The sequence below is a fragment of the Leptomonas pyrrhocoris genome (genome assembly GCF_001293395.1).
Source record: "Leptomonas pyrrhocoris isolate H10 chromosome Unknown, whole genome shotgun sequence".
Classification (NCBI taxonomy): domain Eukaryota; phylum Euglenozoa; class Kinetoplastea; order Trypanosomatida; family Trypanosomatidae; genus Leptomonas; species Leptomonas pyrrhocoris.
The window spans coordinates 466,938-489,792 of record NW_015438377.1 but is presented as its reverse complement, the minus strand read 5'-3'; the positions used below and the strand labels follow the sequence as shown (position 1 = coordinate 489,792).

Genomic DNA, 22,855 nt, shown 5'->3' with positions numbered 1-22,855 from the left:
GGCAGAAGCACTTCAAGAGAAGAGTAGCATAAACTCTGCAGGTATCAACGTTGAAGCACACGCTCTGCTGGATGCAGGTTGCACAGGCTCATGGGCTTGTCTCGTGTCTGATTGGCAAAACAGCATTCACCAACGCCCAACTCAGCGACCTCTGCACCGCACCTTTTCCAGCGTCTTCTCCTATTTCTTCAGAAGCCGTCCTCTGTGCGAGTGTCGGGCCATCTTATTTCCTTTTATACATTTTTATGCAGAGCGCGCAGAGTTTATTGCCCAGCGCGCGTTGTTAGTTAGTCGCGGTATCATCACAACAGCCATTAAAAGGTGCAGTTCATGAGGTGATGGAATAGTAATAATAATAATAGTTCAAAAACAGAAGGGGGAGGTGCTGTGCGATGGCGCTCTCGCCGCAGCCGACGTACGGAGTGATGACGAGGAAGCGCAGGTGATGGCGGTTCACGGCGGAGCAAACGAGAAGGCGGCAGTGGGGGAAATGGACCGCATTTTTCTCTCCGTCTCACTATACGAAGGCTGCCTTCGCCTCCTGTACACCGCACCGCACACGCGCCGCGAGCTCACGCAGCCGTTGGTAGCTCGCGTGTCCCGCCATGTGCTCCTCCGCCGCGTCCAAGGCGCCTTTGATGTTCGTCTGCAACTCCTTGAAACCGTCCACGATGGCCTGTTGGAGGGCCTCGCCCCTCAACGGTGTCGGCACCGACGTCGCACCCACCGCACCAGCAGGTGCAACAGCGGAAGCCGCTGCAGCAGCACCAGCACCGCTATCTTGCTGATCCGCAGCAGGAGCTGGTGGTGGCGTGGTGGGGGGAAGAGCGGTCGCCGCCTGCGTAAACGGCACATGCGCCGCGTCTCCCTCCTGCGCCGCCACAGAAGCATCGAATAGGTCCTGCGACATCCCCTCGAGCGCCTCGACGGTGCGGGTGAAGAGGGCGTCCTCCCTCGACCACTGATCCTTCTGTTGACAGGCACGCAATTCCTTCTGGTGGTAGCGGAGGGACTCCATCGGGCCATCCATAAAACGGAAGAGCTTTGCCGCGCACGCGTAGATGTCGGGGTCGCTCACGAAGAGCGCGAGGATGGTGGCGAAGAGGGCCCGCACGCGGTCTGCGTGACGGCGACGGATGCCCTCTAAAAGGGCGGCGTGCTCGGCCGTGTCGTGGGCACTGCGACTGCCCCAGGCGGCGGAGTCCGGCAGCGCCACCTCCGCCCCAAAGGGCACCAGACCAGCCCAGTCCTCTGCTCCCTCTTCCTCCTCCCCGCCCTCTCCCTCGCCGTCGGCGACTGCCGCGGCGATGGACTGCGCTACGGGGACGTGGTGGATGTCCTCCTCAGACGGCAAAACGCCCAGGCTGCGGTACACGAGCGCGTCAGCCTTCGCGCCATCCACCTCCACGGCATCCGCAGAGGTGCCGTCGATCTCACCCCTTAAGTACGCGATCGTGTTGTCCACGAAGAGCTCCAGCGTGCCGCGCTCGAGTTGGATGTGGCGCTGCGCGATGTCGAGCGCGATGCGCAGCGCATTCGTCGTCTCCGCCACCTCCTTCAGCTCGCACCCGATTCGGAAGTAGTTCTGCCACATCCTCCAGTCGCGGCGGTTGTTGCGGATGGCCTGGCTCATCGCGTTGAAGGCGGGGCGCAGCTTCCGCTCACGCAGCATGATGGAGGCGAGGTTGTTCCACCCGAAGGCGTCGCCCGGGTCAATCTGACAGACCCGCGTGAAGGCCTCCCCGCCGCGCTGGAAGTTCTTCAGCCGCAGTGAGGCGTAGCCCAGGGTGAACCAGTCGCCACCAAAGACCGGGTTCACGCGGACCGCCTCGTCAAAGTACTCGACGACCTTATCGAAGTGCTCGCGCGCCAGCGCCAGGCGGGCGAGGGCTCGCATCGGGGCCGCCATCTTATGGCCGCACAGCTCCCAGGCTTTCCACAGATGCGCGTCGTTGTGCGTCGCCTCACCAAGCGCGACCCACAGCATCGGGTTCTGTGGATCCTTCTCCAGCAGCTCCCGCGCCAGACTCTCCGCACGGCGCCGCTTATCGAGTTTCCCGCAGCACTCCATGATCTTCTCCCAGTCCAGTATCTGCTCGTACACGTCCAGGGCGGTCTTGAAGAGGGTCGCGTCGAAGCAGAAGTCGGCGTACTCGCGCTTCAGTGCCCAGATAGGCGGGAAGGCGACGCTGTAGAAGTAGGGACTGTTCGTGCGCGCGAAGGTCTCGTGCAGGGGATCGCGGCGCGCAGAGTACTGGTCCAACAGCTCTGTCAGCTGCATGAAGGCGCGCTCCTGCACTCGGTTACGATGGGCCTCCAGTCGGGCCCGCATGAGCAGCGTCTGGCAGCGCAGCACGAAAGGCGAGGGGGCCGGATCCGCCAACAGGCGCTCAATGTAGATCATCATGTGGTGGTGCGTGAAGCCGTAGTCGGGATTGTTGTTGCGGATGTCCATGCAGAGCGCCAGCAGGATCGCTTTGTCCTCCGGGTGCAGCGGCGAAAGCGACGAGGTGGCGGTCTCGGGTGATTCCCGCGGGCGATCAAGCAAATCGTGCCCGTCCTTTTCTGACATCACCGTCTTCGGCTGCTCCTCCTGTGTCGACGCCGGCGGCACCGGCCGGCTGCTCTTCGCATCCAGCACCATTTGCACCTGCTGATGCTGCTGCCACCGAGTGCGTACGCCCATCATCGACGTCTCCTCCAGCGTCAGTCCGCTGATGCGCCGCGCGGCGTCGAAGCTCTCCTTGGCGAGATCACGGCGGTGGTAGTAGCCCTGGACGTGACCCACTTCGAGCAGCGCCTCCACCGTCTGCTCCTCGGTAGGAAGGCGCAAGATGGCGTCCACGCAGTCGGCAAGGGCTACGAAGATCGTGTTGGAGCGGTGCGACAGGCAGAGTTGATGGCGAAAGAGAGAACGGAGGCGCCACAGCGATGTGAAGGGGATCAGTGGAACGCCCGCCTCGACCTCGGCCTTGGCGATGCCCAGGATGCACAGCAGCAGACCAGGCAGACGCATCACCGATACAGGCATCTCGCCGTCGGTCGTCAACAGACGCTGCAGAAACAAATCCTGCAGCTTCTCGCGTGCCGCCGCAGACGTCTTCGCAGAGACGCTGGTGCCTGTCTGCGTCGTCTTCGCCCTTGCAGCCGCCGCTGCTCCCTCCTCCTCCTCTTCTTCGTTCTCATTTCCGTTCTTCCGCTGCGCCTCACTGCTCTCCTCCTCCTCCTCCGGACCTACGTAGCCCTTCTCCACCACACCGCCAAAGTGACGTAACACGTGTGCGTGGCGGGTACGCTCAGCTGGGGTGAGCTCACCGCTGAAGTTTTCTGCGTTGAAGAGGCGCAGCGCAAAGGCAAGTGCGGGAATGACGTCCCCCTCCACGTGCGGCGCGGCGCTGCGTAGGTGTTGCTGGACTGCCGCGTAGTAGCGGTGGGCGAGGTCGGCGGCGGACTCGACCGAGAGGGCCAGCGTGTTGTCGCGAGAGATGTACCGCTCGATGCCCTCCACAGGCGTCGGGAGCGCAAGCAGAAACTCGACCTCGCTCATCTCCGTGTTCGTGGTGTTCAATGTTGAATGGCTAACGAACCAGCGAAGCAGGCAGATGCTGATGGTGGGGAGAACCCGCACACGACACCTCCATACACAAAGAAAAAAGATAGTCGCGGTGTGCGTAGGAGACCGGTATTCGAAAAGATCGCGCCTCACTTTCCGTTCCTCAAGCGGCGCTCACCGGAACCGTATGTATTGAGAGCACCTGGGCTGCATGCGAAGCACACCCGGACGGGGGGAGTGCAGATGAGCATCCGGAGCCGAGGAGGGAGAAGAAGGAAAAGAGAGAAAAGAACGCGATTGCAGCAGAAGTAAAAGCTGGCACGTGAGAGATCCCAGCAGCGACGACGCGATGTGCTTGAGCTTTTGAAAACGGTATATATACATTTTGTCTGCGTGGAGCCTCCACAGGTAAGTAGCCGATATCCGGCACATGCAGCACGTGTGTAATTCTCGCAATCCGAAGGCGCGAGCGCACGGACGAGAAGCAGGCTAGGCGGAGAAGAGCAAACGCCGCTGTGTGTTTGCGTGTATATGTATGCTTCCTCTTTCTTCGCTCATCTTCGCGCGTCATCAGTATCGTCGTAGGTGCTGTAAAAACAGGAAAAGAAAGGGAAACAAGACCCATCTCTGCATGATCGTCCGCACTTAGCCTTCGATTTGACGCACTCCGAGTATGATTACGATTACTGTCTTTTTCTTCTTCTTTTAGCGCATACGAGCTGCTTTCGTGTTTTACGAGTAAACAACGGATTCGGCGTTCACACAACCGGAGATGTGAGAAGGTGTGAAAGAAAATGCGCGCAACGGAGCGTCGTCCTCCCTCCCCCTTCCTTCCCCTCCCCTCTCCACGCATCGAACGACCGTCACAGCATTTCCCCATTTTATAAAGATAAAAACGAATAAAAAGAGAGCCTTTTCTTCCCTTTTTTTCTCCCCGCAACGTCTCCGCTTCGACGCCAGGCAAATTGGTGGAGCCGCTTCATTGCTTCTGTTGTTGTGCTTCAAACGTTTGCGACGGTGTGGTACGTGGCGTAGTTGCCGCCAATGTGGTCGCAGCACACACAGTTCAGCTCCAACTTACCCCCGCGCATGCTCGCAAAGCGGTAGAACCACTCACTCACCCGTGTCATGACGCTGGCATTCTCCGGCACGCTGATGTCCTCGCCCGACCCGCTGCCACCCGTGCTGAGACCCGCGGCGTTGGTGCTGGTGGCGGCGGTGGTGTTGTACGTGACGCCTTCCGGCTCGTAGTCCCCACGTGGGGAGTGCATGCCGAGTCGGGTACCGTAGGACAGCTTGCGGAACTTTTGCATGTTGGTGAAGCGACGCTCGCGCCACCGCTTAATGGGCCAGTCGAGTGCGAGAATGAGCAACGGGAAGAGCAGCGCAACGACGAAGTGCGCAACAGAGGGGAAGAACGCCCTGCCCAGCACGCCCATCGGTGTGTCGAGGACGACGGCCACCACACTCAGCAGCGACACAGCCAAGCTCGCGGACAGCCATCGAAATGACTTAAACAGGTAAGTGGAGCGCCGCCCATGGGCGAGCTTCAGCGAGAAGGTCGGGGAGATTGGGTTGTGCCGGCTGATGTGCGTCCAGCAGTGCACCATCAGCCAGTAGTTGAACGTGAGAGCGACGTAGCCTTGCGCCGCACCCACGCACTCCTGGTCATCCAAGTTGATTAGATCCACTACACGAGCGTGGCAGAGGCGCGTCGAGGCGGTGAGGCCGAGGGCGAGCAGCGCCACAGCCGACGCCGTGTACCGCAGGCACCACACCACCACGCTGTGGCGGAAGATGGCGCGGCGCACAAAGTGGTTGTGGCGCGACGGCATCACCCGCATCGGGTCCATCCCAGCAAAGGCCGTGTAGGTGCAGCACGTCGCCAAGATCGGGATCTGCACGTAGAGCTCAAAGACGGTCACCGACGGCGTCAACAGCAGCGGTGCCCCGGCCACGAGGAAGACAACGTTCACCACGACCAAGAAAAAATTTGCGTGGAGAACGAACTCCACGCCATTGCCGATGCCGCTGAGGCGCAGACGGGCCTGTCGGATCATCATCGCGACAATAGGCAGTATCGACGTCGTCGGCGGGGCACGCAGGGAGCAGCTGCACCCAATCAGCTCCGCCACGTTTCGGTAGAGGGGGATGTCCCGGTTGAGACTGTTCGCGACGGCGAAGTCGGAGGGCTCGACAATGCGGCTGTGCTTCAGTGTGGCGTCCTTGTCCGCGTTGGGTCCTCGGCGGGTGGGCAGCACACCAATCGACAGGTCCGCCTGCACAAAGCTGCGCACGTTGCTGTGGCTGAAGACGGAGCCGACTGCCACGACGACTTCATGGTTGTCCTGCAGCACGGACAGCATCGCCCGCTTCGACACACCGAGGGCGTGGGAGAAGAGGCTGACCTGCAGTGGAATAGCATCGACGTGCAGAATGTGCTTGCGGATGGACTTCATGCCGAAGGGCAGCTGCGCACGGATGCTGTGCGGGTCGAGTGCCACGGCGTCCTCCTTAAGCGAGATGCAGCAGTTCCAATCGGTCTCGAGGCCCACACGACTGCCAAAGCTCTTCGTCTGGCGCTCGTTGTCGGCACAGAAGTACATGCAGCGAACACCAGCCCCATCGAGCAGCGCCATCGTGCTCTGCACATTCGGCCGTACCGAGTCCTGCAAACCGACCAGGCCGAGAAAGGTGTGAGAGGTGGTGGCCATGAGGCGAATAAACGTGCTGGCGGTGAGGCAGTCGTCCTCTTCGATGTCGCCCACCACATCGGAGGGCACCGCGCCGAGGGAACGACTACGCGACTTCAGTGCGGGGGGGCGCGTGGTGCACGGCGACGGCGGCGGCGGCACGGAGCGGCATCGACGGCGGCTTCGTCGACCATGCCGCGGATGATTTCTCGATGCCCCGCTCGTGCCACTGCCGCTACCGCTGCCACCACCAGACTTGTTCAAGCTGCTGCTGCTGCTGCCTGCCATGTGAGGATCCAGTTCGCTCTCCTCATACTGGTCCTCCTCTCCTTCTTCATCGTTCTTCCGACCCGCCGTGTAACCGTCAAGGCGTCTGTCATCCTCCTCTCTCATCTCCTCCTCTCCACCTTGTCGGTGGCTGCTACTCATCCTTCGCACGCTGCCGTTGTTGTGCTCCTCTGCGTCGCTGGTGTACATGAACGTCTCTGCCCGGTCACGCGCCTTAAAGGTGCGCCCAAACGGTCCGTCCTCCCCTCCCTCCTCCTCGCTGTGATCCGCCATCCTCGTTGATGCAACGGCGGACGATGACTCTCTCGGCGGCTGCCCCATCTCCCCTCGTGCCGTCTTTCTCACTGCCCGCCTGGGAAAGCGATTCGTGGTGCGCGTGTGCGCTCCGCCGCTGCTGCTGCCTTCCCTCCTCTCCTCCTCCCTCTCCTCTGCACCCTCGCCGCCTGCACGCTCCGCTGCCACCGCAGCCTTCGATGCCCGCGTCGCCGCCCACGCCTCCCGCCGCCGTCGCCGACCGGCGCGTGCCGCCTTCGTGGTCGTCCCGTTCACCTCGGCGCCGTTGCGGAAGAAGAACTCGCTGTACCGGTGCGGGTTGCGCGGCAGCGTCGCGACGTAGCGGCGGTACCGCTCTGGTAGAATGCGATGGGACAGCGCCACCGTCTCCAGGCTCTGCCCCTCCTCCCATTGATGCTTGCCCATGTACAACACCTCCGCCTTGTCGCCCTCGTCGAACTCCTCCACGCTGGCGCCGGTCCAGTGCGACGAGGAGTGCCGGCACACGAGGTAGGGCGTGCCCATCGTGAAGAGGTGCAACGCGCCGTCGCTGCCCTCCACCAAATACGAGCACGCCTGCTCCGGAAAGGTGTCGCGGTAGCCGCTGGCGGCCTTCGTGTGAATCACGAAGATGCGGGCCAGCACGAGAAAGTTGCGGGCAACGCTGTCGTGAAAGCCGCACGCACGCGGGATCCAGTGCAGCGCACGCGACCACCGCAGCGAGCGATCGCAAAAGCGGAACGGCTCCGTCCACGTCGCCAGCTGGGTCGGCTCGCGGGCCAAAGCATGGACCAGTATAGCGAGACACAGCGGGTTCAAGTAGTTCGAGCTCTTCTGCACTGCCTTGTCGTCGTCGGCGAACTCGACCGCCAAGTCCTGCCGCGATGACTGGGCGAGGCGCAGCTCCACAAAGCGCTGTTCCTGATACTTCTTTCGTTTGATTTGCTTCCGCATGTCTCTACGACGCTCGCGGGCCTCGCGCTCGCTGCGCTGCGAGAAGGAAGCGGCAGCACTCGCAGAAACAGCGCCGACGTCGCTGTCCTCGCTGGAGGAACTCTCCTGCTTCGGGTCGCGCTTCAGCAGCAGGATTTGCCGCGGCAGAGGCACCATGTCTGTCACGATGCCCGTCTGGTCCAACATGGCCACCACCGTGGCCATCCCGAACACGTCAACCAACGACGTGGCGAAGACGAGCGGGTTGCGGCCGCCATTCGGCGGCGGCATGCGAAACACCACGCGGGCCATCGTGACGACGGTGGGCCAGAACGAGAAGCGCGGCAGCCGATCGTCCAGCGCGTACGAGCGGCGCGACACCATGTAATGGAACAGCTTATCCAAATACACGTTCGCGTAGAAGATGAGAAATCGATTCAGCACAATCGCGTTCAGCGGGAGCAGGCCGAGCAGTGCCACGGCGGGATCGAGAAAGACGCCCTCGCCGAGCGGCGCAGCGACGGTGAAGTAGAACACAACGCCCGCGCCGGCGGTCAGCAGCATGGCAAGGCCCCAAAACAGCAGGAAGACGCGGTGCACAAAGTACTCCATGTGATGGGAGACGGAGATCGTGTTGCCACCGCCGAGCGCCGTGCGGGATTCACGCTCGTTATCGCTGTCATCGGTGGTGTCTTCGTCTTCAATAAAAGTTGCGTTGGACAGCATCAAGTTAGGCAGGCGTGGCGGCCGCGCCCGGTCCGTCAGCGGCTTCAGCACAATCGCGTCCGACTCCAGCGTGATGCGCATCACGTCTATCAACTTGCAGATGCCCACCGGCTCAATGTACGGCCGCACCTTCAGCGTCGCCTCATCCAGTCGCTTGGAGCGCTTCACCATTAAACTCTTGTGAATGTGCTTCAAACGGTCCGTGCGCTCGTCGACAACGGCGACCATGCGGAACGCCTTCGCGGGCAGCTGCGCGAACGACTCGATAAACACGCGTCGCCGCTCCTCGGCTGTCTGCGACTGCCGCAGCGGCATCTCGTGCACCCGATGCCACCACCGCGTCAGCACCTCCGACGTGACGGACGCGGTGCGGTACTTCATCTCCGTCACGCGGGCCCAGAAGTGGTAGCCCTGGAGCCCCATGCACAGGCCGTACAAGACAAAGAAGAGCACCGTGCAAAGCAGCGTCTGTGTGAGCGGATAGAGGACGCAGGAGATGAGCAGCATTACGCAGGTGACGGCGATGGCGTAATTCTGGTCCATCACGACGCTGCGCACCGCCACGCGAGTTAAGCGCATGGTGTGGGCCCAGACCTCCTCGCAGTGATCGATGAGGCGCTGCAGCTCCGTGCAGATCGCCGCCTCAAAGGTGCTGCTCGGGGTGTCCACGCTGGCCGCCGCCATCACCGTCGACGTCAGCGGCGGAACGCTGGCGGCGTTGTCATCTGTGGTGCTGAGGAACGCTGACGCACCTGCAGCTTGCGAAGGACTCTCCGGGCCGTGGGCAGGGGCAGCCACGGGCACCACGACCGCGTCGAGCAGCTCCACCGTGACGTGGTGGCTTTTCATTCGGATTTTTTCTTATTATTATTTTTCCCGAGTTTTGCAGTTCAGGCCCCTCGACGAGAACGAGCGGACAAGAGCGGCGAAGAGAGAGCGCTGGGCGACGACGCCGGAGGGGAAACTGCAGAAAACAAAAACAGAACTTCTAACTTAAGCAATGGAGATGGTATAGTTTTTGGATTATCCAGAAACGGCAACGGGAGAGCGCTGCAGTCTCCTTCCCGGCAACGGAAAAGTGAAGCACAACAACTGTTTTTGGTTCAGGCGCGGTGCGGGAGCCATCGAGGAGCAACGAAGGGGGCGCGGCCTGGTGAGCTCATATTATCGTGGCACTCCTTTTGCCAATGGAGCACCGAAAACAGAGATCTATAGTACTTAAAAAATAAATACAGGAGGAAGTACGCACAATGAGAAACAGAAAAGGCTAAGCTGGCTTCAGATGTCGGTTTTAGCGGCTCGCCGCGTGTCGCGGGAGAAGGCAATATGAACCGTGCGGTGTGGGGAGCACTGAAAGAGGGAGAAGGATGAAAATCAAGAGAGGTCAGAAAGGCAGGTGCACTCTTCGTTGTTGTTACTGAAAGGAGAGTAGACGCCGCGAGCACCTTTTTCCTTTTTCTAAGAGCTGTTTCCTTTAGAAAGAAACGCAGCTTTCACAACAAAAGAGAGCTGACGTTGCTGCGGCATTTATTTTTATTGAGGAGCACACCCCGCATATGCGTTGCCGCCGCAGCTAGACCTTCTCCTTTCCTCTCTCCCAGCGAGGGGCCAAAACACCGGCAAAGGAAACAACAAGCGAAGAACACACACGGCGAAGCGGACACCTCTACCGCCGCGATTGGTTTCGATTGTTCTTCTCTGCGTTGATGTCAGCGAGCGTCGCCCACACAGCACCTCTTTTTCCTTCGCGCATCTATATATTTGTATGTATTCCTTTCTTCTTCCCCTTCACCCTGGGTGGGCAACTCCGTTGCTGGATGAGCGTGTCGGCTCCCCACCTCCTTCGAAAAAGGGAGGGGGTGAGGGAGAAGAAGGCGCCGCCTCCTGCGCGCACACACACGCACGAAGCGAAACGCCTTCACGAGACCGCACATATATATGTATGTATAGCCATCTCGCTCACACACACACACACCCAGCAAGGCGCAGCCACAACGGGTGTCGGGGAGGGACTTTCTCTTAGAGGGAGGGAGGATCGATCCGCAAACGTAAACGAAGAACAAAGTACAAAAATCAAAGAAGAGAGAAATAAGACAATAACAGAATCTATAGTGCAGGAGAAGAAGACGAAGGATCGCCTCCTGCATCACCGTTCAAAGACAGATGAGCAAATATATATCTTCAGACATCTTTGAGCAAAGGGTGAATGAGGGAGTCGTGTCACTCGCACAGCCGCTTTCTTCTTTTAACGGGACGAGTTCGACACGGCCTTCGTGCCCTCGGCCATGGCGTGCTTCGCCAGCTCAGCCGGCAGCACAATGCGCACGGCCGTCTGCACCTCGCGAGCGCCCAGGGTGCGCTTCTTGTTCGCGCGCACAATCGACGCGGCCTCCGTCGCGATGCGCTCCAGCACGTCGTTCACGTACGAGTTCACAATCTTCATCGTGCGGCCCGACATGGACATCTGGCTGTTGATCGCCTTGAGGGAGCGGCTGACGTACACGTTCCACGTGCGCTTCGGCTTGTGGTGCGACTTGCGGGCACCGGCCTTGCGGGGAGCGGAGCGAGGAGTGGCCATCGTTGTTCTTGGTGAGGAGGTTGAGTGGGGAGATGAAAAAGTCTTGCTTGCACGTGTGGGTGTGTGAAGAGCACGGAAAGGCTTTGGGAAAACGTCGATTCAGAACGCACCGGAACAACAACAGCAAAAAGGGAAGCGGGAGAGGACGATGAGATACGTGGTGGAAGGCACAGATGAGGTACATCACCTTCCCTGTTGATGCGCGCTCCCTATGGTCACACCACGGAGCGTGCTCGAAAGCCAGCAAGTCAAGACCAGCAAAAACAAACCGTAGTTAACGGATGGGGACGCAGACGATGGAAATGCCGGGCGCGCGGCGTGCGTTGACGTTGCACCTCACGTGTGTGCTGCGCATATCTTTCTGTAAATCTTTTTGTTTTCCTTTTCAGAAAGGTCGATCCTCCCTCCCTTGTGTCTCAGCTCGTTCAAAGCGACAGCGTGTGTGTGTGTGCAGCGAGGGGAAGTCGATGCACACGCGATGGCAGAAAGCAGATCGAAAAGGGAAACGAACGCAGCAGCACAACGTCTATGAAGGCTCAAAGGGAAAACGGAATTCACATCGATGCGTGCAAGATCGCAGGCGCTCAACACGCCTTGCGCATGGCGCGGTACGCCGACACAAAGGAGTCATCCAGGCGAGGGAGACGACTCACTAGACAATCGCACGTGGACCACAGCCCACGCTCCAACGCCAACGCATGCTCAGACGCCTGCGCCGTTGACAACGGTGCGGAAGAAGAATGCGCAGCACGTAATGAATGGGACGGCTTCGTGTCGGTCCGATCTGCAGCCGCTACGGCTGGCGAGGCAGGGGCGGGGCCCGCGCCCTCCACGTTGGGGTCTACTTCGAAAGCCTTCCTCAACGCAGAGATGTGCTGCATGAAAGCACTCAGCGGCGCACGACAGCGTCCCTCCGCATCACGGCGAATGTCGACGATCTTTGATTGCAACCACGCATGACACAGCGGTGGCTCGCGTCCGTTGCGACCGATCGGGGGCGGCAAGTTCACGTCGTTCGTGCCGCGGTGAAGAGCACCGGACACACCGCGCAGGAGCAGCAGCAGCTCCGCCTCCACGCTCTGCGCACCCTCCAGCAGGGGAGCTGCAACGCGCCTGTCGAACAGCTTCCACTGCTCAAGGGCCTCCGCGCACGCTTCCACTGCGACGTCCAACAACTCTGTCGGTGTGCCCTGATAATGATGATCATGATAGGAAGAAGAGGAGCGACTGTCGTCCGAGTACCTCGACAGAGTAACCGCATCATCGTTGAGCCGGATGCTCTCCTGCGCGTTGTACCGCAGCTGCACCGCCGCCGCACGATGCGCCTCCGCTTCTTCGCCGGCCCACACGAGACGCCGCCGTTGGTCGGTTTGTTGGGCCACGATGCGCTCTTCCGCAGCGGCCACCTCGCCGGCCAGAAGCGTCAGCGCATGCACCGCCTCCGCATTTCGCAGCAGCGCCTCGGCACAGCGGCCGGTGGAGGACTCCAGCCCAAGACGCAGCCGCGTGTTCTCCTCCAGCACCTCCGCAGGGCGGACACGGCTCGACAGCCGCACGTAACGCCGTGATGCTTCGTAGGCCTCCAGCGCACCGCTACGTGCGTGTCGAAGCTGATCCAGCTGTCTCACTAGCTCCTCGGTGGCGCGCTTCTGTGCAACGTACGCCCCCAACCGCCGTTGGCGCTGCTGCTCCTGCACACGTTGCTCCTCCTCAAGAAGGCGCACACGATCCTGTAGCAGGCGAACTTCGTCCTGCACCGCGTCGAGGTCGTCGTGCAGCGGCAGCAGTGCCTCTTCGATTTCTACCGATTGTTGAAGCAGCGCGGTGATTTCTGCCTCCGCCTCGCGCTTGCGGTGCGCCACACGCTCACGGCGACGTCGCAGTAGCTCTAACGCGTCTGCCTCAGCATCGCGCCGCGACAACGCCAGTCGAAGGCTCTCCATATTTTGTGTCATGTCCGCATCCAGCTGCTGGATGTCCTTCGCCACGCCGGTCAGTGTGGCCTGCGCTCCGCCATTTCCACCGCCGCCATCCCCGTAGGCCACAGCGTGCTGCTCAGCACTGCCAGTGCCGGCCCTGGCCTCATCACCGCCCCCCTTTGAGAGAAGCAGCGCTGTCAGCTCCTCCACGGCCACCGTGGTGTGCAGCACCTCCGTTGCCAATTTCTGATTCTGCTCAGCGACGCCGGCGGAAAAGGCCTGTTCTGTGTCGTCCAGCTCACTGCGCAGCGTCGCCACCTTCTGCTTCAGTTCCGCGTTGGCCTCCGACTGTGCGTGTAACCGGACCGACTGGCGCCGCAGCTGATGGACTTGACGCTCGAGGCGTGCGACTTGGGTGCGGCGCAGCTGCAGCTGCTGACGCTGATGCCAGCGATCCAAGTCCTCACGCATGCTTTCCATCTCTACGCCCGGTGGAGTTGCAGCCCCCTCGTCCCCCTCGTTTACCTGTTTCTCCTCTGCGCCGGTGCCGGCAGGGCTGTCCTCCTCCTTTTCCTCTTGCTCCTCCTCCTCGTGATGCGCCCCGCCTTTTAGTTCATTGGCTCCCCTTTCCTCCATCGTCCTCTGCGGCATCGCTGCATCCGCATTGGATGCTGCTGCCACAGCGGTGACTAGCGGCGGTCCGTCGTAGTCGTCTGGGAAGTCGTACTGCGACTTTCCACTTGCGCGGTGGACGTAGAAGATGCGGCTGGTGAGGGGGTGCCGCCGCCACGTCCACTTCGACGAGGACGACGCTCCTCGTGTGCGTCGGTGGTGCTCTCGAGCCTTGCGTCCCTCCACCTCTTCTGGCGTCGACGAAGCCACATCCGTTGCGGCAGCTGCTGCTGTGGCGGTGGTGGTGGTGGTGGGCGCCGCCTGAGGTTGGTTGAGTTGAGACAGGAGTGGCGGTGGTGAGGGGGGGGAGGAAAGCTCGCGCTTTCCCTGCTGCGGCTCACCGCCACGATCCGCGCCGGCCTTTTCAGCGTCCGGTGCGACGAGAAGCGCGAGAGAGGTAGCAAGGTCTCGTCGCAGTCGACGACCCGGCATCGACGCCTCGGGAGCAATCGATTCTCGTACGGTGCTGCTCGGCAGCTTTGCACCGACGCCTTCCCCACAGGCGTTCTCTTCCTTCTCCTCTTGTTCCACAAAACTGGAAGGATCGGCTGATCGGGTGCCGACATCCGACGTGTTCATCTCCGACGCCACGCGCTCCCGTCGCTCGTCCGGTTCGGTGGTGCCGGCTGCCGTGAGGACAGAGGCGGAAGCGGAGGCGGAGGCGGAGTTGAAGGAGGAGTCCGCCCCTTTCAGCCTCCTCCTCTGCTCCTTCTTGTCTACGTCCTCTCCGGTGTGGTGTTCCTCGCCCATATTACGGGGCCTCGTTGGGGTTCGCTCTTCTTCCTCCGCTTCCTCGACGTCCTTCTCGCTGTTTGCCGCGTCCGGTGTCGGCGCAGCACCCGCGTCGCCGTTTCCGTGCGCCGCCATGGAGCTGCTCGCTTTGGCCTCCCTCACCGAAGCGGAGGGCGCTGCGTTGGTCAGCGGGACTCCAACACCCACCGTTGCAGCAGCAGCAGCAGCAGCAACACCCTCTCCTTCTTCCTCTTCCCCATAGGGGTCCATCTGCACCGCCTCTATCGCGCGGGCAACGGAAGCCTGTCGTGCGCCGTAGGCCGCGTTGTAGGTGACGAGCGGCGCGTTGGCGAGCTCCCCCATGCAGGCCCGCGCAATAGTCGCACGAAGGAGGTCTATTGACTCGTCCCAGTTCGTGCCGACCTCCACGTACGCCTGCGCCTGCAGCGCCTGCGCGACCTCCGTCACGTCGAGCAGCGACGGCACGTGAATGGATGGCATCGCCTCCATCGCATCCCCCATCAGCTCCATCCGCGTGGCCACCAACAGCACCACCGGGAAGCTCTCCACCGACTCCGCCGGGTAGCCGGGCAGGAGGGGGGAGGACGGCATCGCCGCCCCGTGGAAGGCGGCTGCGGTGGACAGCTTCTGCGACTGCTCGTGCTGGGTGGTGGAGTGCATCAGCTGCTGACGCTGCTGCCGCAGGAACCGCACGACGTGCACCCACTCCACACGCAGCTTCGAGAAGGAGCAGGTCGAGAACGGGTTGAAGAGGAGTACGATGGCGTGCGGTGGGGCCTGCAGGGCAACGCCGTGCGCGTCGCTCAGCGGCAACGACACCTCTGATGAGATGAAGTCTTGATAGGAGGAGACGGGGGACGAAAAGGAGCGCCGCAGGCCGCGCGAGAAGCTTCGGTTCGCGCTGGCCGGCTTGTCGTGGCGCAACATCACCCGCTCAAACTCATGGGCGTCGGTGATGGCGGCAAATTGGACGGCGATGTCGACCGACGGCATCGACGGGTTCGGCAGGGTCAGCGATGCCGCGCGCGCGTCCTGCAAGTTCGGTAGCGACACCGCCATGGGGTACGTGCTCGTGCTCTTCGCCTCCTCGCTGCGTGTAAAGAGAAGGGAGTGCTGCAGCAAGCGCGCTCGTCGGCTTCGGGGAAGGGCTGATGGAGCAGCCGACGGAGCAGCGCACCCGGCTCGGCGACGGCGTCGCCAACGATGTAGCAGCGATACTCCATGCAGTGGAATCGAATGGACCCTGCAATAACGCTAAATCGCTAAAGCAAAATTAAAAAAAGGTGAGGTCGGTGAATGCACAAGCAGAATGGATCACGTAGGAAGTAAGGCAGCCGTCCCAGCGGTAGAAGAAGTGGCACGTCTCTCTCTCGCTCTCTCTAGTTTCCAAAACAGTCGTTGTCCTCCTCTTTCACCTGTGAGGCCGTCGTGCCGAACGCCGTTGACCACTGTAAAGCTAACGCCTGCTTCACAATCACCGGCCAGCATCGTCTCTGCCTATGTACCTTGACGAGAGAGAAGAAAAAAGAAGAGTGGGTGGCACAGAGGAGAAGCGATGCGCTATCAGAAAGCTAAACAGAGCAAAAACGGCGGAGAGGAAAGGTCTGGCGTCACACCGAGTGCCTTCCAGCTCGCTGACGCCGTGATTGCCCGACAGGGAAAGAAGGCAACGATCTCAAAGGCGAAGTGCCGCACCGTGTCACGCCGCGCCGCTTTTGTTGTTCTGCATTACGGCCGTTTAAAGGATGACTGGAGTCAAAAGGGCGAAGACAAGGTTGCAAAGAAGAAAAAACAAACCTGAATACACCGAGGAAACATGCGCTTTCCGAAGCATGCGTCCTTCCAGCGTCAATTTCAAACTCTGATGCGCACACTGCCCCCGTCCTGCCGTTGCTGGCAGCTTCGGCCCTTTACCTCTGCTTTCTTTCGTTCTTTCTCTTTCTTCCTTCCTCTTGAGGAATATCTCGTCCTCTGGTGTATTGTACGCTTCATACGTTTTTCGGACAAGTCGCCTCGCTCTTCCGTGGCATCCCACACGTTCACAACGGCCAGATAAATATGAAAATCAACTCCGAACGGCCGGCCTAAAACGAGCAAGAAAGTGAAGAAAAACAGGAAGGGGGCACCAAGACGGCCCCTTCATCAAATCAGAGGAGTAAATACGTTCACTGCTACGCAAGCTAGCATCACCATCCATCACACACACATACACACACGCACACGCAGCGATACAGTCAAAACATGGAGTTACAAGTGAAGGGGAAAATAAAACACAGGAGACAAAAGAAAAAAACATAAGACCAGCAAATGTCGCACGGGCAAGTTCGGCCTGCAGCGACCGCTGCATTCGTGTACGACACGGACGGCCAAGACAAGCCCCAAAACAGACATGCACGGGGCAAAAGGAGGAGACCTGCCATCGGGAAAAGGGGAAAACAAAAGCCATTCGCACCGTTACCACAAGTCAGCGTTACAACTCAGCCCATTCATTGAGCACGGAAAAAATAGGCTACGCTTCCGCGGGCTCCCGCTGCGTCTCCACGGAGACGTGCTCCTCTTGTTGCGCCTGTTCATAGTGCATATCAGCCGCTTCGCCAACCTCTGCTTGCTGCTGTGCCTGTGCCGCATCCTGCTGCTGCTGCTGCTGCTGTGTGCGAGCCGCTTCTTCTGCTGCTGCTTCCTGAGCTACACGGACACGTTCCGCTTCTTCTGCTGCTTCCTGGGCCAGACGGGCCTCTTCTGCCTCTCGTCGCCGCTGCTGCTCCTGCGCCTGGGCTAACTCCTCCTGTTGTAAACGAGCCTGCTCCGCCTCCGCTGCTTCTCGGGCACGCACCTCGGCTTCCTGCTGTTCACGTTGCGCCCGCGCTGCCTCTGCAGCTTTCTCTTGCTCCTGCTGCCACGCACGCGCCTGTTCCGCAGCAGCTGCTTCTTCTTGCTGGACACGAAGACGCGCCGCTTCTTGCGCAGCGTGAACACGGATGGCCTCTTCCGCCTCCTCCTGCAAGCGTGCTTGCGCTTCATGGCTCAGAGCCGCATCCGTCTTCCGTGACCGCGCAGCAGCATCCCGGCCGTTGCTGCCACCGCCGCGACCGCGTCCGCGCAGTGTGACGCCGACCACTACCGCCAGCGCCACGACCACCATCGCCGCCACGGCAATGCCAACCCACAGCGCTGGCATCTTGTTAGCCCCTCCGCCCTGCTTTGTTTTGCCTACCTCCCCTGAGGTGCCCCCACCCCGCCCCTCACCTTTTCCGGAAGCCGCACCAACAGGAGTCTTCTTACTCCCTGCCGCTGCCGCTGCCCTTGCCGCAGCCCCAGTCGCCGACGAAGGGGGCGATGCGTTCTTCTTCGCGGTCGCGGCGTCTCCGCCGTTCACCGCGTTGCCGCCCGCGGACGGCGGTGTCGGTGCCCCGCTCGCCACTCCGGCTACCGCGGCATCGCCCTTTTGGTGCTGCGACGGTGTCACCGGGATGTAGGTGGGTGGAAAGAAGGTCACGAGGCCGCCCACCGGCGTGTCTCTCTTCGTAAAGAAGGAGACGAGATCCTGCTCGTGGTCCACCCTGGCACCGCGCTCCTGCAGCACGTTCCACAGCTCCTTTGCTGAGAGGGAGGCGTCCACCGAGGACGGGTCGTAGAGCTTGATGGAGATGCGGAAGCGGTCGTGCGTGTCCTCCGGCAAATTCTTCGTGCCCAGCGTGTTCATGTCCCGCAGCGTCACGAAGATGCGCGCGGCGGACTCCGGGGCCACCACGGCGACGTGGGGCTTCGCGACGTACCGCTCCGGGTTTTGGCTCCGCATCTTGAACACACACGGCTTCTTCGAGACGTTATACAGAGAGATCGCGTTCTGAACGCAGCGGCCGAAGTGTGGAGGGGGGAAGACGAGACAGTTCGGCTCAATCTTGATTTGCGGGTGCGTCCTCGCAACGCGGGAGGAGTGAGCAGTGGTCGGGCTGTCCGCCGCCGGGCTCGTCCCCCACGAGGAGTTGTGGGACTCCATGGAGCTGCTTTAAAAAGGGAGGAAAGAAACGAGAAGAACCGAAAAGGGGAAAAAGAATAACAATGTCTGTTAAAGCGTGATAGACTGCACAGCAATGCGCTCGCTTTATTAGGGAAGGGGCGTGTGTGGGCGTGTGTATGTCTGTGCACAAAACTTAAGATGTATGCGCCTGCGTGACGAACGCAGTACGATGGGGGCCTGCACTCGCGAGGTCCCGAACCGAGAAGAGCAAGACGGCGTCAGGCGCAAACAACGTCAGCGATGCTCGCAGGCGGAAGCAGTGAAACGCTTGCTTTCAGAACAAACCAAAAAAATTCAATGTGCGACTAGAGCCTGATGTGAGGCGCGCTGTGCTTCCTCGACTAAGCCAATACGCGGACGGCGTTGACGAGGTCTCGACCTCGCAAGGGGAGCAGGTAGCCGGTTGGTGAAGCACGCTCAAAGTTATGAACAATAAAAGAGAGAGGAGAGAATGGCAGCGGATTCGCAGAGGAGGATCAAGGTGAGTGGCGCAGCGGCGTTGACAGGGGTGCCGCAACGGCGCAGGCACATACGCATGCGGTACCGCCTTCTTGTTTTCTTTTTTTTTCTTTTCCCCTCACCACCCGATGAGCTCTACGGAGACGGGCGGAACCTGCCGCCTTCGCTGCCGACGAAGCACCACCTCTTCTTGCTCCCCGTTTCCCTTGCCATGTTGCAGCAGCAAATGAAGCACCCAAGAAGAAGAAAAAACCAAGGCACCCGTGTATCCCTTCATTCGAGCCAAAACGCGTACACCACTAAAATATGAATGGCAGTGGAGGCGCAGTCGACGGAAGGGGGGAAAAAAGCTGGTCGCAGCATCGTCCTCCTGTACATCAATATATATATATATATTTCGAATTCAAACCAGCAGCACCCGCCGTCATACAAGCAAAAGAAAAATGAGAAGAGCTCGAGAAGGAGCGTGCAGCAGACCAGAGAAATCCAACAAGAGAAAAGGGAGTAAAACATGAATGCAGGGAAGTATGTACACAAAATGAGAAACGGACTACATGGAAATCCATTGAAAGCGAATCTAAGGCAACACAGGGCAACGACTCAGACGTAAACGAAGAGAAAGAACTTTTTTGATTTCCCGCGAGTCCACAGCGCAGTCAGCACAACGAAGAGAGCGAAAGGAGAAGAAAGAAAAGAGATGCGCCGATGGCCACACTGAGCTCCTCTTTTAAATCGCCGCGATGGAAGAGTCTGCGGCGGAGTTCGACGGCCCCGTAGCTGTCGCCGCGGCCACTTGAGGATCTGCAGCGGTGGTGCTGCCGTGGCTGCCGTCGCTGGCCGCCGGGTTGCTCCCTGCCCGCCCGTCGCGCGCGCGAAACATGACAGTGGTGGTGGTGCCCTTCATCGTGGATGTCTCCCCGTCGGAGGTGAAGGCGATCTGCGGGCGCTGCCGCGTCGAGGTACTGGAGCGCACGCTCTGCTGCGCCATCGACCGCGTCGCCGACGGCGGCCGGGCGGAGCGGTACGTCGACAGCGCGCGTTGATTCATTGTGTAAACCGCGCCGGCGGAGTTGGCGGCGACACCGCTGCTGCCGGACACGCTCAGGTGCGCCGGGTGGCCGCCGCCGGACCTGCGGCCGGAGTCTCTCCCCAGTGAACCGTCCGCCTCCGGCGCCGCGTACTGCGAGAAGGAAGACGAGCGGCGGCTGACGGAGGGCCGACGTGCGCTGAGACGCCCGCTTGCAGACGGCGACGACCCGGCCTCCCGAATCCGCGCGACACCCGCAGGAGACGCAGCAGCAGCGGTTTTGTGCGGCTCGCTGCCGATGGAGTCTGTCCGTACGCCCATCAGCTCCGGCCGTGACACACGCCGTCCCCCCTCCATCGGTGTTGCACTGATGCTGCCTCGCGAGGACCCACTCGGCCGACGACGGGTGCTCTGCGGTCGAAGTGGGAGCTCGCGGTGTGCGCTGGGGTGCCGCACCGGGGTTTTGCGTTTTTCGCGTTCGCCCGCCACGAGTTCCTTCTTGTCAGCCGGCACCGGGGACGAGGCGGCGGTGGTGGCGGTCGGGGGCGGCGGAGTGCGAGTGCGGTCCTCCCCCTCCGTCTTCTCGTTCTGTGGTGGCACTGGACTGAGCTGCAGAAGGTCATCGGACGGACCGCCGGCGTGGGCGCCGACAGGGCTGCGCCGCCGCACCGCGGATGCACCTCGCACGTTGTTGGTGGCGGCGGCGGCGTCGTCAGCTGGGTGCGCCTGCCAGCCCAGCGGGACGTGGCGGATGGTGCTGATCTTTGGGCCTGCCAGGGCGGTGTCTGGGGCCGCGGCGTACCACGGCCGGCGTGAGAGAAGGCCGGCGGCCGTCGCGTTACTTACGTTGTGCCCTGATAAACTCGCATTGCCGTTGTGTTGATGACTTTGCTGCTGCTGCGGCGGCGGCGGTGTTTGGGCAGCTGGCGTCGGGAAAGAGGCGGCGGCGGCGGGCATGGTCAGATAGTGCACGCCGGTCTGCAGGAGCAGCTGATCAGCCAGTTTGTGCTCCAGCAGGCGAATACGCTCGTCCTTGGTGTCGATCTCGCGCTGCTTCGTTTCCAGGTTGCGCGCGAACTCCCCGACCCGGGCCTCCAGTGCCTCAATGCGCCTTGCCGCCACCGCCGCGTCGCCGTGCAGAAGAATAGAAGGGTCGGATGCTGAAGCGACCGCTGCCGCCTCTGCCGCTGCAGCAGACGTCGTCGCGTCCTTCCTGTGGTGACCACCGACTGGTGTTGCTGCGGACTCGGCCACCTCCCGCGACAGCCGCGCGTTCTCCGCACGCAGCTTCCGCACCTCCGTGTTCAACGTCATGATATGGTGCTCTGCCTCAATGTTGTTTCGCTTCTCCGTCGCCAGCTCCACCTGCAGCGCGATCAGCGACGCCTCCATGCGGTTGATGCTGTCGCTGCGCCCGCTGTGGTCACCGCCTGGGCGGGCGCAGCGGCCGCGTGCCACCGTTGCCACGGGGGTCAGAGCGCTGACCGATTGGCTCGACTGACCGCTGCCGTTGCGCGGGTTGGAGAAGCGGCCATAGTTTGGTGCGCGTGGGGTGACGAGCACGTCTGGCACCGTCGACATCGATTGACTGGAGCGGCGCTGCGTCGGCTGCGGCTGGATGTGGTTCGCCGAAGCACTGCGCGGCATCGACGACGCCGGTGTCCCCTCGCTTTGCGCCTGCTCGTTGCCGCCATCCGTCTCTAGGGTTTCAGGGAGCAGACTCAGCTGGGCGTGGCCGTTTGTTCGCCTGGTCAGCAACTTTAAAGTCCCGACCGGGTGATCTTCATCCTCCAGCTCCACCACCGTCAGCGGCGTGTGCAGCGGCGGCGATGAGGAGCGTGACACCGCCACTGCTGCATCTGCATTCGCAGGGAAGTCGGCCCGGTGTGCCGTGCGCCGCGCGTTGTCTGTCAGCGGAGCATCACGGGTGGCTGCGGTGGAGGGCAGGGGGTCGGACGTGACGCGGGAGTTGGTGCTACGCACGGCGGAGAGCGTTGATGGTGTTGTGGCGGTGACAGTGGCGGCAGCACGAGAAGAGGGCCGCCGCACTGTGTCCCTCGGCGTGTGCGTCGAGTCTTTCGCACTCATCTCCCCCGGCGAGGCGCGATTGGTGCTGGTGGGATCGCGGCCGCTGCTAAGCCGTGGACTGTCCACGTCCGAGGCGTCCCAGTTGCGCGCCTCCTGAAGCATGTTTTCCAAGAAGGTGCGCCGCGACATCTTATGTTTTACAACGTCACGTTGAAGTCGTTGACGAGTGCTCCTTTAGTCCTTCTTCTTGCCTGCTTGCTGCGATCACTTGCCTGGTTTGTTAGGTCTTTTAGTGTAGTATAAATAGTCTCTGTATATATATATATAAGAGCAGTGGATTAGGTGGAACGGAGTCCCTGAGAAGGCAGTCGTGTGATTCCTTGCTTAATCTTCACTCGATTGCCTGCGGTTGCAGAGGAGCAGCGCAAATTGGAACTTCCGTACGGCGCTCGTTCCCCGACAGTCAAGTGCAGCACACGATATACAGCGCCCACCCAACGGCAACGAAAGGAGAAGAAAACAAAAAAGAAACGGAGGTTGGGAGTCGACATCACAAAGCTGAGGCGACGTGCATCACAGGCGAGACGCGGACGCTACGCGGCACACAACGAGGTGTGTGGAGGAGCGTGGGGAAGAGAGCTCGTCATCAACAAGCTCTTTTTGCCGGAGTTGGGGGTTCTTCCAGCGTGTGTGTTTTTTTTCGTCTTCTTCTCTGATCCTGAAGGGGGAAACCCAAAGAAAGAAAAGTAAAAGGCCCTGTTGATGGAGAGACATAAGCGCCGTATACGCAACGCGCCTTGTGCGCCGCTCAGCAGTTTTTCTTTTTTCACCTCTATTGCTTCACCCGGCACGTTGTTTAGGCCCCTGCTGCGGTATAGCACGAGAGCAGCTGGTTTGAGAGAGCGCACACGCAAAAGACGCGCTCCTTTCTC

At 61.0% G+C, this 22,855-nt stretch overlaps 6 protein-coding genes across 11 annotated transcripts; all 6 read right to left on the bottom strand.

The window, feature by feature from the left end:
- Window positions 1-517: 517 nt before the first annotated feature.
- On the bottom strand, window positions 518-3,762 carry ABB37_08004 (hypothetical protein; the record flags this gene model as incomplete). Its single annotated transcript, XM_015806836.1, has 1 exon — window positions 518-3,762. Exon 1 carries the CDS (start codon window positions 3,545-3,547, stop codon window positions 518-520), a length of 3,030 nt encoding a protein of 1,009 aa, XP_015654707.1. The 5' UTR covers window positions 3,548-3,762.
- A 792-nt stretch (window positions 3,763-4,554) lies between these two features.
- Window positions 4,555-9,818, bottom strand: ABB37_08003 (hypothetical protein; the record flags this gene model as incomplete). Its single annotated transcript, XM_015806835.1, has 1 exon — window positions 4,555-9,818. The coding sequence occupies exon 1, from the start codon at window positions 9,313-9,315 to the stop codon at window positions 4,555-4,557; it is 4,761 nt and encodes a 1,586-aa protein (XP_015654706.1). The 5' UTR covers window positions 9,316-9,818.
- An 893-nt stretch (window positions 9,819-10,711) lies between these two features.
- On the bottom strand, window positions 10,712-11,127 carry ABB37_08002 (Histone H2B; the record flags this gene model as incomplete). Of its 2 annotated transcripts, none has more annotated exons than XM_015806833.1 (1): window positions 10,712-11,127. In XM_015806833.1, the coding sequence occupies exon 1, from the start codon at window positions 11,042-11,044 to the stop codon at window positions 10,712-10,714; it is 333 nt and encodes a 110-aa protein (XP_015654704.1). In that variant the 5' UTR covers window positions 11,045-11,127. The 2 variants fall into 2 exon arrangements, with proteins under 2 accessions (XP_015654704.1, XP_015654705.1); XM_015806834.1 differs by having other exon boundaries at window positions 10,712-11,092.
- A 501-nt stretch (window positions 11,128-11,628) lies between these two features.
- On the bottom strand, window positions 11,629-15,895 carry ABB37_08001 (hypothetical protein; the record flags this gene model as incomplete). 2 transcript variants are annotated; one of them, XM_015806831.1, is made up of 1 exon in its annotated part: window positions 11,629-15,895. In XM_015806831.1, the coding sequence occupies exon 1, from the start codon at window positions 15,445-15,447 to the stop codon at window positions 11,629-11,631; it is 3,819 nt and encodes a 1,272-aa protein (XP_015654702.1). In that variant the 5' UTR covers window positions 15,448-15,895. The 2 variants fall into 2 exon arrangements, with proteins under 2 accessions (XP_015654702.1, XP_015654703.1); XM_015806832.1 differs by having other exon boundaries at window positions 11,629-15,887.
- Window positions 15,896-16,897: 1,002 nt separating this feature from the next.
- On the bottom strand, window positions 16,898-18,827 carry ABB37_08000 (hypothetical protein; the record flags this gene model as incomplete). Of its 4 annotated transcripts, none has more annotated exons than XM_015806827.1 (1): window positions 16,898-18,827. In XM_015806827.1, exon 1 carries the CDS (start codon window positions 18,386-18,388, stop codon window positions 16,898-16,900), a length of 1,491 nt encoding a protein of 496 aa, XP_015654698.1. In that variant the 5' UTR covers window positions 18,389-18,827. The 4 variants fall into 4 exon arrangements, with proteins under 4 accessions (XP_015654698.1, XP_015654699.1, XP_015654700.1 ...); XM_015806828.1 differs by having other exon boundaries at window positions 16,898-18,790; XM_015806829.1 differs by having other exon boundaries at window positions 16,898-18,784.
- A 768-nt stretch (window positions 18,828-19,595) lies between these two features.
- ABB37_07999 (hypothetical protein) lies at window positions 19,596-22,360 on the bottom strand (the record flags this gene model as incomplete). The annotated part of the gene is made up of 1 exon (XM_015806826.1): window positions 19,596-22,360. The coding sequence occupies exon 1, from the start codon at window positions 22,110-22,112 to the stop codon at window positions 19,596-19,598; it is 2,517 nt and encodes an 838-aa protein (XP_015654697.1). The 5' UTR covers window positions 22,113-22,360.
- Between the last annotated feature and the right edge of the window lie 495 nt (window positions 22,361-22,855).